Source organism: Balaenoptera ricei, chromosome 2 (assembly GCF_028023285.1).
Source record: "Balaenoptera ricei isolate mBalRic1 chromosome 2, mBalRic1.hap2, whole genome shotgun sequence".
Taxonomy (NCBI): domain Eukaryota; kingdom Metazoa; phylum Chordata; class Mammalia; order Artiodactyla; family Balaenopteridae; genus Balaenoptera; species Balaenoptera ricei.
Window position 1 is genome coordinate 120,817,590 of NC_082640.1, and position 23,836 is coordinate 120,841,425.

At 33.1% G+C, this 23,836-nt stretch overlaps 1 protein-coding gene across 4 annotated transcripts in view; it reads right to left on the reverse strand.

Moving 5' to 3' along the window:
• Positions 1-484: 484 nt before the first annotated feature.
• STRN3 (striatin 3) overlaps positions 485-23,836 on the reverse strand; it is a 117,980-nt gene continuing 94,628 nt past the window's right edge. The window contains exons 9-18 of one of the 4 annotated variants that reach the window (XM_059914043.1): positions 23,387-23,524; positions 19,062-19,195; positions 17,554-17,729; positions 17,315-17,362; positions 16,894-17,015; positions 13,069-13,236; positions 11,588-11,728; positions 8,371-8,478; positions 3,153-3,239; positions 485-3,070 (exon numbers count right to left, since the gene is read on the reverse strand). In XM_059914043.1, the coding sequence (XP_059770026.1) occupies positions 2,901-3,070; positions 3,153-3,239; positions 8,371-8,478; positions 11,588-11,728; positions 13,069-13,236; positions 16,894-17,015; positions 17,315-17,362; positions 17,554-17,729; positions 19,062-19,195; positions 23,387-23,524 (1,292 nt within the window). In that variant the 3' untranslated portion in view covers positions 485-2,900. The remainder of the gene's footprint in view (positions 3,071-3,152; positions 3,240-8,370; positions 8,479-11,587; positions 11,729-13,068; positions 13,237-16,893; positions 17,016-17,314; positions 17,363-17,553; positions 17,730-19,061; positions 19,196-23,386; positions 23,525-23,836) is intronic. The other 3 variants (XM_059914044.1, XM_059914046.1, XM_059914047.1) reach the window with 3 other exon arrangements.

Genomic DNA, 23,836 nt, shown 5'->3' on the forward strand with positions numbered 1-23,836 from the left:
ACTTAAAGAGCAGCAAGAGAGTAGAAGTGAACACTTTATATTTAAGTTACTGTTAATTATTTTTTAGAACTAAACATAATCAAGATAAAGGGTTAACAACTAAAAATAGAGTAAAAGAGGATTTTTTAAAAGATATAATTCAGCTTTGCAAGCATGCCTAAATTTGTTACGCTAGCCTATTTATAAACCTTAATGCATTAAATGAGATGTTGGTCTTCAGTGGATAACTTGTACATGAATAAATATGAAAAGAGCAGACTATGATTAAATATTGGGGAAGTCGACATATTAAAGTTTGTATATAAAAATACTCTTAAACTTTACGTATAAAGCACCATTTAATAGTCAAATGAATCTACATAATTTCCCATTAAGTCACAAATGGAAGCACACAAATGATATTCTTTTTGCATCCTTTTAGTCTCTTCCAAATGTTTAATATTGTAGAGAAAATACAACCAAAGTAGATAAAAATAAACATATATACTATTTTTATTCATTTCAGTTTTAATACATTTCAAAAAAGATGAATGTTTATGCATTGCAATGATGATAATCACATTTCAGTTAAACAGTAATGCATTGGCTTGGAACAGCTGCGAGAAACAATACTAGCTTTGGAAAGCTTGTTCCTAAATTATTAAAATAAAAAAAGGGAAGGAAGAGAAATGCCTCTTTAATTTGTTCATTAAGTTGAATGTTCAATTCAGAAAACCAAAAAACCAATATTTTAAGAAAATTTCTGAAAACTTTTAGTGTTTCACCAGCAATGACTAAAATTGACATTTCGATTTTTATGGTAGGTGACAAAATTTCTCAATGTACATACAATGTAATTTTTTTTTTTTGAAGTAGGCATTCAAATAGAATTTTGCCACGTTAAGTTTTCTAATGTTACCTTCTAATTGCATTTGCAATTCCCTTCAAAGAAAAAGGATTATTACCTTGTTGAAGGAAAAGTTTGAAGATATTAATACTTAACATTTATGAGGATAACTTTTAATTAATGAACAATGCAGTTTATTCTCTGCTGAACTTTTCTGTGGGAAACAGGTTTGGCTAGATAGGAAAGACAACACTATTAATTGAAATTCAGATTTAATAAAGTAATAGGGTATCTTAAGGAAATGATTTAAAACTGCATATCTGTTTTTTTTTTTTTGGTTATTTTGAATTATCTAACTTACTTCAATAGAAGATTTTTAAATCCCCAAATGGGGTGAAATACTTAGAAAGGCATTCTTAACAGTATTAACTGTTCTAATCTTATTAGAGTATCAATAAACAGTACAAAGTTTAAAAGAACAGCATAAAAATGAAGGACTCACTGAGAAATCATCTCCATTTCCTACTTTAATGGAGAGTAAAGTATTGCACTTTATTATTCAACACAAAATAATGTAGCCAACAGTAACATACAGGTACACAATTTAATATTTATTATATGCATTTTATATACATTGTTTTTCAACAGCTGTACGTTCGCTATGTGGTACAATCTTAAAAATTTGCTGATTCATAGTTTGTAAAACAAAAACCTTACAAAACTCATCAAAACTCGCAAACTGATCAGAAAAGTTTTTTGGAAGACTAGAAAAAATACTTTATTGTCTTAATCATGCATTACACAAACAAAATCTTTAGTTACACCATAAAATTAAGCACATCTGAAAAAATAAAACAGGGATAACTAGTCCAAACACAGCAGATTTCTGTATCCTGATTCAACTATTTTTGTATCCTATTTGTAATGCAAATAAAATTTTACTCCGAATATTTTAAAACAAGATAGTTTTCTCTGGAATCATGGTAAACCAAGATATGTATCTGGGGGGAGTCACCTTGGTTTGTAACTTAAACTATAAAATACTCCATTTTTAGTCTATTTTAGACTATTCAAAGAGTTCTAAAATAGATATACAGGTTCCTTTAGCACATTAATAAAAGGATATAAAGACCAACAAAAAGTGAAATAAATAATAGGCTATTAGCAAGATGGATAATCCTTGATAAATAAACTTGTAAATACAGTAAGATGTACAAAATATCACATAGTGATAGGATGCCAAGATTAGTTTTTTTTTTTTCTTTTTTAAGAGTTCATCTGGAGTACTAAACCCCACCGTTTCATTTTAATACACTTAATAGTCCTTGGTTTAAGAAGACAGTTATGTGATGTTGAAGGTGATTTAGCATCTTTATGGAAAGACTTAGCTGAGCTGTATTACGCAAAAGAAGGAAAGAGTGTGCTTACACGGCAGCGGGTCAGTGAGATCTCTGTGTTTCAGGGTTGTATAATGCAGAAAAACTTCAATACAATCTTGAGCACTGTTGTGACAGGCTAAATATATAAAAAGACTTATAAAAACTAGAATTTTATCCAAACATTTTGTGCAACTAATGCTAAAATATTTTAAGTTAAATTTTCTTTTTTATTTTTTTTAAAGCAAAATAAGTTTAAAAGGGAATCTGTGGCATTCAACTGATAAACAGAAGATCACTAAGAGATGAAAAAAAGCTACTCTTGGAGCTCACTTCCCCCCAACAAGAGCACCACATTCCTAACCCTAAGGCAGCACACAGAGTCCAAAATAAAAGTCTTTTTGTAAGATCAGACTCCACACTGGCTTAAAGATACCTAAAAGACAGACATACGCTCAGTTCATATCCAGTACAGGCCACAAACAATGGAGTCCTTTTTTGTCCCACGAAATACAGTAATTACAATTAAATTAATGAGCCTGATGTTAAGATGTGATTTCCACCAATTTATGCCTGCCCCAAATAGCCTTCATCAGGCAGATCACATGTAGTGTCATATCAGTAACATTTTTGATGGCAGTGATGCAGACCCTCTGTGTCCAAGCGAATCTGTTGTTATGATGAGAGTTTTTGTTGATTCACACAAATACTTTGGCAAGGGCATCAGCCCCCGCACTAGCAATATATGCTTTTGATGGATGGAAAGCAACATCATAAATTGATTCATCTAATTTTTTCCTATGTGCTGTTATTTCTTGCACACATGTCTTGCTGTCCAAATTCCACAATCTAATAGAACAGTCATGGCCTGTAAAAGAATAAATGAAAAATGTTACTGAGTAACAGTTCTATTATAAAATTTGTGGGCAGTACAGGTAGTTCAGACTTACTTCCAGACATCAAGTAGATTCCATTAGGATCTACTGCTAGACTTGTAACAGCATCCAAATGAGCTACCATAGAATGGATCATTTTACCTAAATAAAACATAACAGAGAAGATTAAGTTTTTATATAGTTACTAACTTGAGCGATCAGAAACCAAAATACAATATCGACATAAAATAATATCACCACAGCAATATTTTTTTATTGTAATAAAATACACATAACACAAAATTTACCATTTTAAACATTTAAGAGGGTACAATTCAGTGGCTTTTAGAACATTCATAATGATGTGCAACCATCACCATTATCTAGTTCAGAACATTTTCATCTCTGCAAAAGGAAACCCTGTACCCACTAAGCAAGTCACTCCCCATTCCTCCCCTCCAAGTCCCTGGTAACCACTAATCTGCTTTCTCTATGGACTGGCCTATTCTAAATGCTTCATACAAATGAAATCATACAATAACACGTGGCTTTTTGTGTCTGCCTTCTGTCACTTAGTATAATGTTTTCAAGGTTCATCCACTATAATAATATTCTAAAGACAATTTTAATTCTAATGCACAAGTTTCCCAGTAACTCCTAAAGACATCTGTGTGACTTCAATCTGACAGTATATGATAGTGGAAAACATAATGACTATAGGGTTGCATCAAAAGCTTAAGATCATGTAAAGGGGAATTAAAATGAAAATAGAATCCTTCTCATTCAGAGATGTAAAGATTATTTTATATACAGGGTTAATGATAAATAAATCACCAGAGAATATATTTCTCTCTAAAGATTCTAGTAGCATCATTTATCTTCTGAAATGTCAATCATTTTATAGATTAGAAACAAGAAAGGGGAGAAGGGTGGGAGTACATCACAGAAATTACTCTGGATTTCCCCAGATAGTAACAAAAGCACTATTCTGGAAAACATAATTTAGTGAATATCTTCATTAAGATTTGGCAAGCAAATGGATTCAATAGTGAGTTGAAATTAAAAAACAAGTTGTGAATACAAAGTTGCGTTGCACAAATACAAGGGCATCAGCCTCTGCATTGGCAATACATGTTCTTCATGGCTGGAAAGCAAAATCATAAATTGATTCATCTAAGAAAGGAATAAAACAGCAAGTACCGCTAACTTAAAAAATTTCCTCCCCTTTCATTCAGCAATGAATCTTTATTACTCAAATGCCTGGGCTGCTCCTAATGAGAGATGGAGGTCTTTCTCCAGAATTCTATCTACAGTCATTTGCCATGCTCCTTGTTCCCTGATGACATTCCACACTGAGACTTGAAATAGACCTACTTTTGTTATTTGCCATGGGGCTATAGCCCTTGACCTGAATACAAAACCACAACATAATCAAATGTGCAAAAATTTACTCTGAAAAACATAAGTCTGCCATTTTCTGGCAATACTAAACAATTATCAATTAAGGACAAAATTAGTCTCTTGTCATTTCAACCACATTTGTCTGTTTTTCATCAATACTAAGATTAACAGAGTAGTTTTAAGGATTTTTCTCTACTATCCTGAGAAACAGAAAAATCATTCAACATACTATTAGTCCAACATAACTCATCTATCAGTTCTAGAATCCATTCCTCTCAATATTCCTATTAAAAAAAAAATCCAGAGTATGAAATGGCTGGCCTCTAGCACAATAAGCTCAAAACATTAGGGGGTTAACTACTAAGCATCATTAGCTTCCCTTAAAATGTCAGCTCTGATGGTGACTCTTAATTCACAGATCTAGTTCTGACTTCTCTCCTGAGAATGATCCTACATCTCCTATATTTAACATGTCTTAAACCAAAGAATTCTTTCAACCAAATAGCAGATCTACCCATTTCTTTAAGGCTGCTATAATTTTCCAAGTTTAACTTCAGCTTTCCTACCTGTGCACTAAACTAACCCTCACTATGATATGTAAAGTCAGTTTAGAATCAACCTTCCTCTACATAGTCACGAAGTCACTTCAGAATGTGAGTGACCTTCAGATTGGACCATTTACAGAGGTGCAATGCTGAACCAAGCTGGATGCTGGGTTTCTACTAGTGACCACAGAAGTCACAAAGCTTCTGACCCCTCCCAACAACTAGGACCCCTCCTTCAGGAGCATATACATGCAGCTTCTCACATATAACCAAATTTACCTTTGCCCCATGGCTCTGCTACCACCCTTCTTCCCCCACCAAGATTAATTCTTTCTTCCTATAACTGAGGAAACAGAGGACACATGCAGTCACCAGTTCTCTCTTCCCTGGCACCTTAAGCTCTTTGACTTGGATCATCTATGAAATGGAGAAGAAACAGACTAAAAAAAAAAAGTGGACTCTGGAAGCAAACTGCATGGGTTTGAATCTCAAACCTGTAATTTTCTCTGTTTTGTAACACTGAACGAATAACTTCTTTTAAGTCCTTTATTTCAACTATAAAATGAAGATAATAGTGCTATATCTACCTTACAGAGCTATTAGAAGAGCAAACATGTTAGTATATGTAAATCAAATAGAACAGTGTTTCACTCACAGAAAGCAATATACCACTTGTCTATAAGATTCAAGAGGACAAGATATTTTATCTTTGTTCACCAAGCATGGAGAAGTATGCTGAGGATATGGCAGATACTCATAAGCTTTGCTGAATGAATGAGTCCATAACCAATTCAGACTCTCTTCCTCCAACTCCTCCACATCCCTCACTTGTACTACACCTTCTCCCAGATTCACCCACTAGCTAAGTCTCTTGAGCACAGCACATATGCAATTCATATTTGTCCCTCTACCAAAATTTTAAAAATCATGAGCCCTGAAGATCTCTCTGGAACAATTAGTACAAATTGAAAGTTTTAAATTCTCTAAAGTCAAGGGTCTACCATATAGTGTGGCTTGAATACTCTTTCTAAACCAATATTGCAAACCCCTGCTCAAATATTCAAGTGGTTTTCATAGTGCATAGTGTAAACAAAGATCCATTATTCTTAGCCTGGCTCTGAAAAGTTCACCTCAATAGTTTCTGCTGTCCTTCTCCAAACTTACCTCTCTGGCTTTGCCTATAAGAAACTTCTGTTCCAGCCCAAGTTCCCACTGCTGTGCCTCTAATCAAAATATGCCCTTATCTGGAATTTCCTATTTTCTTCACTTAAGAACAAACAAACAAACAAACACCTTACCATTCTTTCAAGGAAACACTCAAACCTTCACTCTATGAAGACTCCTTTATCCTACTGCATTATGCATGAGTGTGTGCATGTATGAGCGTGTGCACACCCACACACACTATTTTCCCCAGGCAATAAGCCCTCAGAAAGCAGAAACGACATCTTATACATGATAGTAGCCAGTGCAGTGCAAAATACTAAATATACTTTTATTGTTAAAATCTAAATACTTATTGAGTCCATTCATACTATCAATTTCTATGTTTCAGATAAAAAAAAAAATTCAAGGGCTTCCCTGGTGGTGCAGTGGTTAAGAACCCGCCTGCCAATGCAGGGGACATGGGTTCGAGCCCTGGTCCGGGAAGATCCCACATGCCACGGAGCAACTAAGCCCGTGGCCACAACTACTGAGCCTGCACTCTAGAGTCCATGAGCCACAACTGCTGAGCCTGCATGCCACAACTACTGAAGCCCATGCGCCCTAGAGCCCGTGCTCTGCACAACAGAAGCCACCGCGATGAGAAGCCCACGCACCGCAACGAAGAGTAGCCCCTGCTCGCTGCAACTAGAAAAAGCCCGTGCAGCAACAAAGACCCAACACAGCCAAAAATAAATAAATAAATTTATTAAAAAAAAAAATTTTAAGAAATTTACTATTAATTTGATAGAATAATACCCTATTATTAACAACTTAGCTAACCATCAACACCAGTTATTGGGATATTCTAGTTTATCACATTTAAATAAATTACCACTTTCCAAAGAAGACTTTTTTAAAAAACAATACATCTCAACGCAATTTACAGTTTAATTTAACTCAAGTGTTGTATGTGTGTGTATCTGTGTGTATGAGAGAGAGAAAATGAGAGAGAGAAATTTTCCATTGTTCAGAGCCTGTTGCTTCAATTATCTTCACATTACAAATAAGGTACTAGCTGGTTAACACCAAGAATTAATTGGTAGAATTCGTAAACAATTTAAAAGGCTACAGGCTCCTTATTTCTGATTTCTGCCAGTAAAACAGCTCTAGAGACTCACTTTTTGCTTTTAATATAACTACTAAAATTCCTGAACCTCCCCTTACAAATGTAAATCTTCAATAATTAATGAAATGAACCTTTTTAGAAATACAGTAAAGGAAATTATCTCTTTGCTCTTGCAGCAGTGGAAGATGTTTAGGCTTCATAAAAATGTTTAAAGAATTGATTTGATAAGGTGTTAACTGAGAACATTCACATGAATATGAATCTTCTTTCCTGTGCAATATATAGACCTGTGAATATCCATTCTCTTCTCAACTTGTTCTACTGAGTTAAAAGGAACCTCTGTTCATGAAAAGTGTTATTTGAACAAAGATATTTATGTAAGACTCTAAAGACCAAAAATTATCACCATGTCCTATACAACCTTCAAAGAGAAATCTGTAGTTCTAATTTGCTGTCTTGCTTGATAATTTGTTGCCCTGAAAAAATGTTGCAATTAACATTTAAGTTTCTTATTTGGAAGTCCTTCAATACCCCTCTAATCATTTTAGCTCCTCAAAGAAGCCTCTCTTAGCTATCAGACTTTTCCTGAAAGAGAGCAAACAGTACTTTATGTAGTATTCTAGGTAATGACAGATGATACAGAGGTCCTTAAACAAACAATTCTATGGCTAAATTAAAATTTGATTTGACTTCTATATAATTGGTATGTTTTCCTTACAACAAGAAATAGAGGAAAGATGACAACAAACAATTGTCACTGTATCATTTCATCCACTGAGAAATAATTTTAAGGACATATTTGAAATGCCAAATACTAGAAAGAGATATTTTCTGCTATACTAATTCACAACAGAATATAAAGAAAAAAATTTCAAATGAAAGGGTTTATAACTGTCATGAAATGAAGAAATCATAAGAGGTAAGCAAGGTATCATATATACTTAAGGATAAAAATTAACATATTATAAGTGTGCTACATTAAGTAAAGCAAAAATTTGAGTTAAATCAGTTTAACTTGGCAATTTTGAAGCCAAGAAGTCAATATCTTATATAGAAAATAAGATAACCTACTTACCCGTTTTATTGTCAAAAAATTTGATGTGTCTATCTTCATGAGCAGTTATTGTAACAGGAAGTGTGGGATGACTTACTACTCTGTTAATGTGATTACTGGATTGTAAACCTGAAAAATAAAGGAGAATAATACACCAAAATTCAAACCGTCAATGTAATGTGAAATCTAAAAAAAGTACAAACAAGACAAAATAAAATAAAAACAGGTTCAGAGACACAGAAAAGAAACAGGTGGTTACCAGAGGGGAGGGGAGGGAGTGGCAGGGGAAGAGGTGAAGGGGATTATGAAGTACAAACCTCCAGTTATAAAATAATAAGCCATGGTGATGTAATATACAGCATAAGGAATATGGTCTGTAATATTTCAATACATTTGTACGAGGACAGATGGTTATTAGATTTATTGTGGTGATCATTTCATAATGTATGCAAATGTCAAATAATACATAGTACACCTGACTTAATATTGACCGTCAACCATATTTCAATTAAAAAAAAACAAATACTTCAATCAGAAGTTAAATGATGGCCTTTTTAGTCTTACCAAAAAATAAGAATCACTAACAACTAAAGCTTTTATACATAAAACAAAAAATCTAAGAAATAAAACTAGAGCTCTAGAGAGATACAATTTCTTACAATATGTGTAAGCTAGCATGCCCTATAATATAAATGGATAGTACTAGGCTCAAGTTTAGAAAAAAGTTAGAAGTATTTTAATGCAGACTGTCAATATAGGTGGTTTAGAATTTTTAAAAGACTCACAAACCATTGCTTTTAATAAATAGCCCATAAAAGAATTAGAGGCAATTAATAAAGAAAAAATTCATAAGTGATAATTAGATGTTTGCAAGAACCACCCACATGCCACCCACAATGACAAAAAAACAGAGAACTGGAATTAATGTTCTTAGGAATGAGACCTTTTCTTTACTATCAAGTTCGTAATTTTTGATTAGATTAGTGATGAGGGAGAAAAGAGAGAGATCAAAACAAATGGGAAGGGACTTCCCTGATGGTTAAGAATCCGCCTCCCAATGCAGGGGACATGGGTTCGATCCCTGGTCAGGGAACTAAGATCCCACATGCCGCGAGGCAACTAAGCCCGCGCGCTGCAAGGAAGAGCCTGTGTGCTGCAACGAAAGATCCTACGTGCTGCAACTAAGACCCGAGGCAGCCAAATAGATAAATTATTAAAAAAAAAAAAAAGGGAAAATATTGTCAACATTTATTAGACTAAGTAAATCAATCATTCTACATGTATACAAGAACTCTTAACTGAAATTAAACACACTGAAAAAACTAATCTATGTAAGAGGAAGAAAAGGACTTGGGTTGAAAAGACACTTTGGGTATAATGTGGTTTGAGATTTGACCATGGAACCATTTAAATGTTTTCTATAATTATAAAATGACTTTTAAAAGAGTAGTCATGAAAAATCAAACAAATGAAACTTAACCATAAAATTAAACAAATGAACTTAACCATATATCCAATCGGCAGTATAAGCACAAAGAAATTAACTACTTCGAGTGACTTTTAAAAGCACAGTAATTAGACTGTCCAACACTAGTAGAATATACCCTATTATCAGTAATGATACTATTGGTGGTGGTGTTGCTATTATTATTCTGAGATGACTGTATCTGTACTGTGAGATAAATCAAACAAGAAATTATGATGATTTTGCTGAGAACCAAGAGTTTCAACATTGTTAAAATGAGATAAAGATATAAAATCAATGAGATAAAGATATGAAATCAATGATATAAATCTGAATTAGAATTGGAAGTATTTGTATAAATTTATCAGTCTTTTTCTGTATTAAAAGTGTACTTCTAGCTCTGTCCACTGAAAAAGTCTAAACCAATGACCAACTCAAGAGACACGAAAGCCATGGGGACTGACTCAATAGCACAGCACCTATCTTGTAGTCTTTAAATGCCATTTTCACTAAAAGAAACCATGGCTCCTTAGAGAAATGGCTGATTTCAGATCTGGGGTGCAAAGTGAACAAGATGAACCTAGAACACCTTGTCATCTCAGAAAGTAAGAAAACCATCAACAACTAACAGGGTCATGTCAAAAGGAGGACTCAGGAGCCAAGCTGAATAAGCTCCCACTGGCCAAAGATGAAATAATCTGAATAGCAAATAAAGATAATACCTGCAACAGACTGAAATACATAAAATGCATTTATATCCAAGAAAGATTATAATAATAATAAAAACAAACAATACCCAAAAGCCTCACTGGTCACCTTTGGAGGATGCTAGGGAACTACCTCATCATTTTAAAGCAATCATTTATCTTGCTTTTCCTTTATAACTACTAACTCCAGGTAACCAAATTACCGACGAGAGGTGTTCCTTTTTTCAGAAGCATTCTAGCTAATAATGGAGAAGAAATGATAGAATTAGAAAATAATTTTTCAACAGTTAATGAATTAATGGACCCAAGCAATGACTGGAAACATAAGAAAAAGAAAAACCAGACAATATTTACTTCTGAAAAAAATTCACAGATTACTATGAAATAATCTTGCCAAAAACACTTAAAAACTTTAAAATGAAGACAAATAAAAACATCAAACCTGAATTTGAATAAGCCTCTAGATCCACAAACAATTTACAGGAAATAAAATGAATAGAGGAGCACATTAAATGATACCACAAGGACGTAACTGGCAAAATCCAAACTATGGGAAACTCTATAGGACAAACTACCCAATTTCTTCAATTAAAAAATGCAAGGGAAATAAAAGAGATGGAGGGGGAACCTACAGATGAAAAGAGACCTGAGAGACTTACCAACCAATCACAATGCACGGGCCTTATTTGGATCCCTATTTGAATAAACTGTAAAATACATACCGCATCCTATACTTACAACCTTGGCCATTTACACGTAATTATTGGAGCTGGATGATGAGTTCATTTGGTTCATTATATTTTCTCTACTTTCACATGTATTTTCATTAAAAACTTTTAATTATTTCACTTGCTTTCTTTTACCTTTACATTGCTCTACTCACTTCTCTGTTCCCACATACTCACTCAAGCTTTTAAGCATACTTTGAGGAAACAGCAGAAATAATAAGTACACAGTGAAAGTAATTATTTTTCCATCCTAAATACAGTCAAAATATAAAAATTAAAAGGTTACCTCTATTGTGAAATAATCCTTTTTAAGGTTCCAACCTTACCAGAAAACTTACCAGAATCTATCTGTGATGAAAGCATCACTAATGACTGTGATGTTTCTAAATCATAAATTACTGTACTACCAGTGTTGAAAGAGGTCACCATATGAGCTGGATCACAGCCTATAAAGTCAACCGATGTAGGTATTCCATGCTCTGAAAGGAGCACAAAGAGACAAAGTGTAAACACAATAATTTAGAAATCTCTGATTTTCTAGTAAGAAAAAGGAATTTGAATATTCTTGAAATAATGTTAATAATGAAAAAGAAAGCAATTGCGTTAGGATGGTAAGATATAATAAGTAACTTTTCCTCAATTATTAGGAGTTGTTGTAACATTATAAGAAAAATATAGCTAGAAGGCTCTTAAAGTAAGAGTAGATATATACAAAAGTTATTGTTCTCCTATGCATTTTCTTCTAAGAGAGAAAAAAAACCCTAGGTTAGTTTACTGGCCCACTTGCAATTTTATTTCTTACTGTAAAATGATAAAATAGCATTCTCACATCATTGTCTTGGGAGACTGTTCACCTGTCTGAGACTGGTAAGCCTTATCAAATAGCTAATACAAGTCAAATTTTTGGATCTGTGAAAATGAAGGTTTGGACTCTGGAATCCACTGATGCAGTACTATCCTAAAGTGGCCCAAGCAGCAATTTTGCTCTTTAACATATTAAATTCAACTGTCCAGATCAATGCACAACTATGTGAAATATGGAGTAAGCAATTAATTACCTAGATGAAGCAAGAAACAAATTATCTAAATGAATTTTCACCTCAAAAGCTTATTTTAGGCAATTCAAAAATTAGTAGAATCACTAAGGTATCTAGAGACCCAACAAAATTAAGCATAAATGTTCATCTAAAATGTTTTAAAACAAAAAATTATTTTTAGTAAAAATAAAAGGTATGATTTTTAAAAAATTACTTGAAAAATAATACCAACACAAATAATATAAACAGATGCACATAAATAAATATAGTCACAAGGTATATTAAAGCCTTCTTTGACAGGAAAAGACTTGAAATCATGTGTGTAACTCAGTTTGCACTTCCCAGTTAAGGGTGCTATTTCAATGATTATGGCTAGACTTCTCAATCAGTGTGCTCATATGTGGTTTATAGGTATGCTTGAGACTGTGATCCCTTCAATCTTTGTAAGCAGCCACTTGGATGGAGCTGGTGGAGGGCCTCCTGCTGTTTCTATAAGTAGCCTCGTTTGTCTACTCTACTGTTACATACAAATAATTCTATTCTTCACATAGGACATGTCCAGAAAAAGGTCAAAAAAAGCATGGAGCTACAGGATATACTTGCAAAGCAACTTTCTTACTTATAAAAAAAATGACTAGGAAGAAAAAGATTATCACAGCTTCATAAAATTCTTTCAATTATCTCTTTAAGCAGTCAGGAAATAATAAATCAACTACCTTGTCTTTTTTATCTTCCAAATTTTTAAAAAATTAGCTTTTTTCAAAGAGGCAAAATTTACTCACCCTTGTCTCCATTGTAAGTGCAAATACATGGCAATTTTTCTTGTGGATTCCATAATCTAACAGTGCCATCTGCTGAACATGACAGTAATTGATTTTTTATGCCACTATAAGCAAGACCCCAGACAGCATCTGTATGAGCAATTAAAGTGCCAGCTAGAACATTTGGCTCTGTAACAAAAGAAACAAACAAAAGTTAGCTGAAAGAAGTTTTAAAAAAATGCTTTTGTATATAAAGATAACTTATTAAGTATAAAGACTACACATACAGTCATAATAAGATAAACCAAAGTGCACATAGCCATCTCTATGTTGCGGAGTTATGGGTTATTTTTATTCCCCTTTCCAATACTTTCCTATATTTTTGCAATTTTCTAAAAGGAACACACACTTAAAATAACCAAAAAAACAAAAACAGCTTTATGGAGATGTAATTCCCATGCCATAAACCCCATCAATTTAAAGTGTCAATTAAACGGTTTTTAGTATATTCAGCAAGTTGTGCAATCATCACCACATCAACTTTAAGACACCTTCATTGCTTGTTAGCTATTTCCCCCCAATCTTCCTCTCTGCCTTTCTGCAGCCCTAGGCAACCACTATTCTACTTTGTTTCTATAAATTTGCCTATTCTGGACATTTTACACAAATAGCTTTTTGTGACTTCTTTCACTTAGCGTAATGTTTTCAAGGTTCATCCACATAGTAGCATGTATCAGTGCTTCATTTCCTTTTATTGCCAAATAATACTCCAGTGTATGGATATACTACATTTTATTTATCCATTCATTTGATGGACAATGGGGGCTAATAACATTGAACATCATTTGTCCTACAGTCCTGTTTCTCTACTAAAGTCCCACTTTCCACAGATATTTCTCATCATCTCTGTAATACTCACAGTTCGTAACCTCCCTTACTCATGAATGATTCTCTCTCCTACTTCACTGGGGAAATAGAGCGTTGAAATAGAAACTTTTCCCCTACCTTTCTGTCACCCAACCTATAAATCTACTAGTATCTAAAACCATCTTCTCCGTGTTTCCAGATACAACTAAGGAATTATCCTCCCTCCCTTAAAAGGCTAATTCCACCAGGTATTCTGGATTCCATTCAACACACTAACTTGCTTTCATGTTTAGTTTTTCTACTACACAGATTATCCTCCTCCCTGGGATCATTACCACAGCAAACGAATATGCTCCAAAATCTCTCAACCTAATAAACAAACCTTACACCACCCTCCCACCAAATAATAGAAAACCATGTTGAGTAAATGTGCTTTCTTACCTCCCATTTACTCTCTAAATCACTCCAATACCATCACCACACCAAAACAACCCTTGTTAAAATCACCAATGACGAAGTCTATTCTATCAAATTTAATAACATTTCCCTTCCTTCCTTCCTCCTTTCCCTCCTTCCCTTCTTCTCATCACAGTGCTTTTCATCCATAGAGTGTACCTTGAAAGGTCATCCAGAGGTCCCTTTACCTTCTGGTCTTAACCCCAACATCCAACCTCTGTCTGGCCAAAACCTGGATGATCTACTTGTTACTTATAAAAAAGAACCTTCCTATCCTTATATTATTAGACCTCTAAGCAACATTTGAAAGTGCATACCATTTCTTCTCAAAATGGTATGCTTGCATGATTCCACATTTTCCTGGACATCCTCCTACCTCACAGGCCATGCCTTCTTAGTTTTTTTGGTTGGCTCTCTTGCTCTAGCCACCCCACCCACCATGTCAGAGTTCCTCAGGATTTTGCCTTCTCTTCCTACCCTATACAACACATTCTCCCTATGTAATACCACCCATTCTCACATCTTGACACTGATGGTACCTACTTGATATTGCCATCTCTTAACATGCATAAAAACCTAAACTCAGCAACCTTTATCTTCTCACACCTGTTCTGTTCCCATTCAATATGCTACCATCGTATACTCAGTTGCTCATGTTAAAAATGCAGGTGTGGTAATGAAAAAGTTCTGAATTAGATAGTGGTAATGATTGCACAACCCTGTGAATATGGTAAAAACTACTTAACTGTATACTTCAAAAGGGTGAATCTTATCATATGTGAATTATACCTCAATAAAGCTGTTAAAAAATAAACAAGAGTCACTCATCCATCACTATATCCACTCAACCCAATTTATCAATAGATTCTGTCTGTTCTACCCTATCTCCCCAGTATGTCTTAAATCTATTTCTCTCCAACTGCTCTACTATCCACTCTAATCTTGGCAACATCATCTCTCACCTAGTCTACCAGATCACTATGTTACAACTTTACAACTTCACACTGGTATTCCTCCTTTCTCCACTCTTCCCACCCCCAATCTATTCTCCTTGCAACAGCCAGAGTTATCTTTTTAAACCTTACATTTCCAAGTTGCTTCCTGGCTTAAAACTCTTTACTAAAAGTTAACTTTTGTTCTTTAGATTTTGGCTTGAATGTGATTATTTTAGACTATATCTAAAGAAGACTTCTGGCTGTTACTCTCTCTCACAGTACTGTATCTTCATACCATTTACCACAATTTGTAACTATCCATCCCCTTGTTTGTGTTTAAAGTCTGTTTTTTCTATTAGACTAATTCTTATTTCTTGATGTATGCTTGACATCTGGCAAATTCAGGCACCAAGTGTGTGTTAAATAAAAAGACCAAAGAGCTCTTAAATTCTTTTTTTTTTTTTTTAAATAAATTTATTTATTTATTTATTTATTTTTGGCTGTGTTGGGTCTTCGTTTCTGTGCGAGGGCTTTCTCTAGTTGCAGCGAGCGGGGGCCACTCTTCATCGCAGTGCGCGGGCCTCTCACTATCGCGGCCTCTCTTGTTGCGGAGCACAGGCTCCAGACGCGCAGGCTCAATAGTTGTGGCTCACAGGCCCAGTTGCTCTGCGGTATGTGGGATCTTCCCAGACCAGGGCTCGAACCCGTTTCCCCTGCATTGGCAAGCAGATTCTCAACCACTGCGCCACCAGGGAAGCCCTTAAATTCTTTTTTAAAAAATATTTACTTATTTATTTGGCTGTGCTGGTTGCGGCACATGGGATCTTCGTTGCAGCGAGTGGGATCTTTAGTTGTGGCATGTGAACTCTTAGTTGTGGCATGTGGGCTCTTAGTTGTAGCATGTGGGATCTAGTTCCCTGACCAGGGATCAAACCCGGGCCCCCAGCATTGGGAGTACAGAGTCTTAGACACTGGACCACCAGGGAAGTCCCTTAAATTCTTTTTAAATGAACCAACCATTAAGTAGACAACTATTTAACCATTCTCATACTTATAAACATTCATTTTAATTTAATTTTTTATAATTACAAACAATGCCCTTGTAAATATATTTGAATACATGTGCAGGTATTTGTTAGCCAGATTCTAAAAGTGGCATTTGGGAATGAAAGTTTTTTTTTTAAATTAAGGAATTTATTGTCCCTCAAGTTGACTGATTTATACCCTTATGTCCCTAATTTGTTTCTACTGTCTCCCACTAAATATTTTTTGAACTACATAAAGTATTTAAGTTTTAAAAATTATTCCCTATATTAAAATTTATTCTTTCTGTAACTAGTACTGAAATTAATGTTTTAATTAATACAGTTTTAAATTTTTGAACACCATAGAGGAAGTACCAACTTGCAGGCTAAAATATTCATGACATGATATTTCTTAATTTTTCTCTTTAATAAAGCACATTACTAGTAAATGGAAGGACTAAATGAAGAGACTAATACATATTTAAATAATCTTATAATATTTGAGGTGATTATTTTTGCAGCCCCATTCACTTTAAAAAAAACATCTTGAGCCTTTTACTTACCATATGTATCATATGGATCCACATTAGGACTAGGCATATTCCACCACTGGATAGTTGCATCAATACCACCACTAAAACACTGTTCTCCATTAGAACTAATAGCTAATGATAGAACAGGACCACTATTATAGGAAAAGAGGAAAGAAATTACTTATAAAGCCTAAGAAGAAACTCATATCTGCACCCCCCAACCTCTCTCTAAATTTATGTGGTATCTAAAACTGTTTAGGTAAACATGTACATTTGAACAGTGCTGATTATATTCTCACTAATACAATTATTAATCAAATGAAATATTGTTCAGTATGTCTTTCCTAATATAAAACAAATATTATGAGAAAATTATACGGTTTTACAATTGATAAATAATAGTTAACAATAACTATGGTTGTTAATTAAGTCCTAATTCAATAAAACTTACATGTGGGCCCTAAATGTGTAGATAGGCTCTACATCTAAAGAGGCACTCCTAAAAGAGGGGGAAAAAAAGGGTGGGGGGGGGGAGAGAAGATAAATAATGGTAAATCATTGGTTGATATACAAGAGTCATTAGGAAAGATCAAATGAGTACATAAAAGATATGGGACCATAAAGAATAACAGTTATTTACAATTAGCAAATTTGGAAGGAAAAAAAATAGGCTAACATTAAAATACTTGCTTTTTGGCAGGAACTGTTTTTTGCAAGTTCCAAAGTTTCAGAGTATGGTCCTCAGAGGCAGTAACCAGCACAGGTTCTACAGGATGAAAAGCTAATGCCCGTACTCCATCAAAATGGCTACGTAGTGTATACTTGGGATTCCATGTCTTTCGAAAGGCATCTTTATTGGCAGGCAACTAAAAAGAAAGAGTGCAATATTTAGTGGTAAAAGTAGTTAATTGATAGGCATGTGGAATTTTTGTTTGTTTTGGCGTGTTTAAAATATATATTCAAAACTGCTTTGCTAAAATAAAATGTCCAGTGGAAATTTAGTATACCTTAAAAACTTTATAACAAATCTTTATCATTTAATAAGAACTAAGAAGAATAATTTCATTAGCTTTCAAATACTTAGATCAAATGAGTCCCTTAATCTGTTTTACCTAATCATCAGGGTAAACCCAAAGTCCTATTAAACATCAAATGAGAACAAAAACAAAACAAAACAAAAAAACTACCATGCTGCAATACTTTACATTAAAACAATAAAAATTATATAAATTACTACTAAAAATCCAAGGGTACAACATTAACAATACAGCTGTCATTTAGAAAATCAGCATGTGACATTTTTCAAGGCAGCAAGTTAAAGTACTTTCCAAAAGTTTGAACTAAAGACACTTTATTGATATTGATAAGAGGTTAATCTTTTTACCTTCATTTCTCCATCTGTAAAGATAGGCTGTGAAACCACTTCTAAAGTAGTCAAAAGTTTATTGGAATTTAGTTGCTTATATACTTTAAAAGTATTAATGAGAATAATCCAGCCCACCAAGGCTGATGTCTCTAAAAAAGCATGCTAACATAAGTATAAAATGTAGAAAAAAGGACTTTGTTATAAAAGGAAAAAAATTAATTTGCTGAAAAACTGCAAATTCACTAATACAAAATCTAAACAAGTATAGTTAACTCTCAATTGAGGGTTTATTGTCTATAAAAAATTTAATCCAAGACTAGTTTCACCTCTAACACTGTCCTTCCCACGTCCTCTCCATCCTCTCCCCATCCCTCAAATGAAGGACTAAATATTCAGGAAATGACAAACTAACTCCAACATTATCCTTTAAAAAAAAAGTTCAACAATAAAACGTGTTTTTTAAGAATTATCCTGAAGGCAAATAAGTGATTCGGGTTACCTATTTTTCTCTTGTTAACAGCAAAATATGGCTTAATTTGAGTAGGTAATTGAGAGTTGACTACTCAGGTAGATATTTATCAACCAATATTTTAAGGTAATCAATCACCCCAAACTCCTAACTAATCCACCACAATACCTAAGAAAAAATTTAAACACCACAAAGAAAGTAGTTATAAGAAAAAAACTACATGTCACTTCAAATAAACACAATGTCACACTTAAACTTATCTTTTCCATGCACCTTGACATTAATTCTGTTTTATAAGTGTTTCCAAAAAATAAGGAGCCTTCTATTAAATCATTAAAAAATTAAAAATAAAACTGCACTTACATCATAACTATAGTCTGCATCATTTGTTACCGTCAAGTCTGCAAGGTCTCCAAGGCCCAGTACACTTAACAAAACATCATCAGAACCCATAATAAATGACTTGCCTCCTCCAGATGGAAACGTTATTGGTTCAGCTATAAAGAACAAAACCGCTTCTTAAATGCTGAAAAATCATACAGTACAAGACAATATTGTGGGGGAAATGTAAGCACTTAACAGTTACAATATTCAGTAATATAATTAATTTTTTTCCCACTTCCCTCATTTCTTCCACTCAAAAAATCCTATTACTGTGTAGTAATAAACAAGTGTTTATTTTGGAACTGAGCATAATTTCCCACAAATCAAATGTGCACTAGATATATTATTTCAGGGTGGGAGGTGGGACACAAAAGCTTTGTCTATTTACATCATGTATCACTTTGGTACAACTATAGTTATAGTATTTTTAAAACATAATAGGTTGTTGCTAAGTCCTTTTGCTTTCTATCATATTTGTTTGAAAGTGCTAGGTATTCTAGTCCCTGGTAAAAACTAATATAAGTATTCACATGTAAATGGTTTCCAGTCTGCAGTACAGTGTATCAGTTTACTGAATTGAAGCCTTAAATTGCTCAGATTTCTTCAGTAACAGCAATGGTCTAGGAAAAGGGCAGTTCTATCATCACTGTCCGTTTTCTTTCCCTAAAAGGTTAATGTATGTGATCTTCAGAATGGCTTCCAGCTTTCAAACTTTGACTATGTTTTTTTATATTAATTTCCCTTTTATTTACCATTATACTTCTAAAATAAAATAACTAATCTATACTGACTATGGATAGCACTTTAAACTTCTGATACTTGGACCAATTAAAATCAAAGACTGCCATAATTAGAATAACTACACTACTATATATTTTGCTATTACAGTTATAGTATAAGCAATAATTCTCCGTATCATTTCAAACATGCTTTGAAAGCAAAATTTTAATCTTAAAATACAAGGGGAAAGTACATAAATCATTGTAATACAAAACAACTCAACATGTCAATACATATTAAAATCCATGAGCAAATTTAAAAGGGAAACATAAAAATTCAAGCTATTTATCAATTTTGAAAAATTCCCATAAAAGATGATGATATAAATTTAATACACTATAGGAAACATAACAGATGTCATAAAATTTGTCAGTCATCACTAATACTACTGAAAATATTCTAAGATACAAGTCAACTTCTCCTAGATAGATATATACTATGGCAAAAGTAAAATTCATCCTTATTTAGAATATCTTATTATTTACTAAAGTAATCTGTAATATCAAAGTAAGCTATATTATTTGATTCAAATAGGGTCCTGAATGACATATCTAAAATGAAGCTGTGTGTCAGCAACTGATATAGGGTAAATCGGATAGAAAATACACACAGGGATAGTAGTATTTAATTAATTTTATAATGACTATACCTACTGAATCTAAATAACCTATAGCATTGATCCTTCCTACCAGCATCTAGTATGCAGTTATTGGTAATACCAGAAGAAGCTGAGAATTATAAAATCAATAGTTTAAAATTATGTTTAAGAACAATTATATAAAATTCATTAGGTATTACTTTCTCAAAGCATTTTTAGCCAGTACAAGGACATGTTTTTCTTTTAAGCTCAGAATTTGTTTCTAAGACAAGTTAGAACAAAATGCCACAATTCCTCCCACTCACAATTATACAAACACTCAATAACAGAACTTTTGATAAAAGCCCAATAAAGTATTGGTAACTTTAACATGGTAACTAATTATTCTGCATTATTACATATTCTTTTTGCAGAGATATTTCTTATCAGTTACTGACCAATTTAAGAGCATGTGAAGGGAAGTGTCTAAGCAATATTAGCTAGTTTTATTAGAGTTTTAGATTAATTGTATTAAATAAAAAGTATACCAATTTCTAATTAATCACATAACTACAGTTCTCTATCTCTATACACATATATCCATTTATATATAGCAAGCTATCCTGCTCACTCAGCATTTACTACATATACATCTCGGTGAAAAAAATCTTTTAAGCTGTATTTCTCCTTTCCACAATCACCCATTACTGTGGCATATAGCAATCTTAATAAATACTCAATTTATCCGCCCTTGTTTCTTTGCAGAGGGAATTAATTTCTATTCTATAAATTCATTTTATTAATGTTAACATAATTACCTACAGCACATGATTACATAAGCATAAAAATGTTATTAGCAATTCAAAGAAAAATTATTAAAAGGAGCAGTTTTTAATGATATAAATTATGATACCTTTTATTAGATAGCCTAAAAGATTTCATCAAGCAATTTAAGAAAACTATTATCATATTAGCATTTCCCTTTACGGAAATCTTAGGGTCTACAAAATGAGGTCTTACAACAAGGTCCTTTGTGTACTTTTTAAATTAATCCTCCTTTTTATGGACACTAATGACCAAGGAAACCTGTAGCTCACATATCAAACTCTTCCTATCTCCTTCAATTTTATCAAATCTAAAGAACACAGCTCAGTAACTGATTCCACCCATGCCAGTGGCAACATGGTATACCTTAAGTCTTAACTAAAAACAGTCTGAAATGTTGTAATGTGTAAGTTTCTCTCCTTGAAAACAGACATTTTTTTCTTTATAAAATGAGGTATGACATGGCCTTCAATAGGAATGCATAAAGTTGGAGATGGCCACTGAAAATAAGAGATTATGAACTCTAATGTTCCCTTCTTAGCTCTAAGTCAAAGCTGAACTTAAATCATTTTAGTAACAAATTCTAATAATATTTACCCTTTAAAAAGTGTAATAAGGTTATGCTTATCTTCCCACCTCCTAGACCTTCCACTATTAATAGTCAGATCACTGACTTACATTTTTTTCTTTAAAAAGCACAATTAGACACAAACATACATACAAGTTCTAAATTGGTTTTTGTGTAGCATGAGTCTTGACTGGTTTTTTTCTATAGGTCATTGGTTTGAAACATTTAAAAGGGTCCCTAATTCCTGCTAATATGGCCTTGCCTTAAACTGTAAAATCTGCAGTTTATGTACAGTGTTAACTACAAAAATTTCAGCAAGTTTTCCTATGCACTGTTTGGTAAACCATTACTAAATGCATAAAATGAAGAATAATGGAGCTGGTATATGCATTTTAGAAAATACTTCCTAAAGTAAAACAGGAAAATAGCTTAACAGTGGGAAAGAGATCTAGGAAAAATCAATAGACTTCTACTTTTCCTGTTGCTTTTCATGCTTTAATATGTTTTGTTTTGGTTTTATTATTTTAGTGATTTTCTTTATCCTTCCTCAAATATTCCTAGATTATGGTGAGTGGTAAATGCATGTAGAGATAATTGACTGTAAAGGAAAAATGCAAAATTATTTAACTTTAAGGAAAATGCACTAGTAGAGAACCCTTAGAAGAGAATAAGATGTATTCAAAATTTTTTGACTGGGGTATCAAATTACCTTACAGAGCAAAAGCAGAAATACCAATGAAATTCAATCTATATGCCAAATTATTAGATAATGGATTATCCTTTATATATGTATTATATATCACAATAAACCTTTGGTAAGAATTCAGTCTCATTACTTAGAATTATAACTATCTAGACCTAATTTATAAATTACTCAAGTACATCTACGTATCTTCAGCTAAAATCAATTATGGAAAAAAATGCCTAAATAGTATTTTCATTTCCTGCACATTTCTACTTTAGGCAAACTTTAGAAAATTCATTACAAGTAGTATATACTTGGTACCAGGTTAAAGAATAATGATGCTGCCTTATTCTAAAATGATTAAATTAGGCAATTGTTTTATATATATATATATATATATATATATATATATATATATATATATATTTAGAAATAATACATTTAAAGTTCCAAGCACAATGTCTGTCACTTAGTTGTCTCCTAATCGGTGACAGTTATTATTAGTTACTAAATGTAAGCAATATGACAAAATGACTAAATAGTTCTTTTCCATATGTACTATTTCAAGTCTACTATTCCTCTGCTACTAGATCTGTAAGCTAAAGTCACAGTTCAGAAAGGTACTTGGAAATGATATATGAAACAACTCCACCTAACATCAAAAACAAACAAAAAAATTATAAAGACACAGAAGCCAAAAATTTCAAAATCTCTTAGGACAATTACACCAAGAGCTTGCCCAACACCTTCTCTGAAGATAATATAAACTGATCATTTTAAAACAGCAGCAAGTTTATAATATTAAGGAGATGTGATTTGGAATTAATGTCTTCTGCAATGTAAATAAACATGATAGCTAAATTTTGTACCTTCCTCTGCTCTTGCACCTTCATGATCAGTTCTAGTAGAGGCTGACCTAGACTGATTTATGATTCCTGAAGGGATGAGGGGCAGCTCATCATCTCCCAGATCAGCTATCATGTCGTAGAGTTTTGTCCTGTTGACCCCTGTAAATTAATGTCAGCAGTAGAGGTTCATGTAACAGCTACCGCTTGACTTGCTAGCAGCCTTAAAAACCTACTTACTAACAAAACAGGCTATTTTTAAGAAGTTCCAGTTATAAAAATCTCCAATAATCAAAGATGTCTTCAATTTTCCATACCAACCCCCCCAAATAAATAATTTAAATATTTAAGATATTCACTAGTTCTCTGGAGATACATATATACATAAAATTGAGTCTTCTGTCACACAACCAAAATTCTAAGCTCACAGACACAGAAGGTACCATTAAAACAAAAAATTTTGGTGTTTAAGTT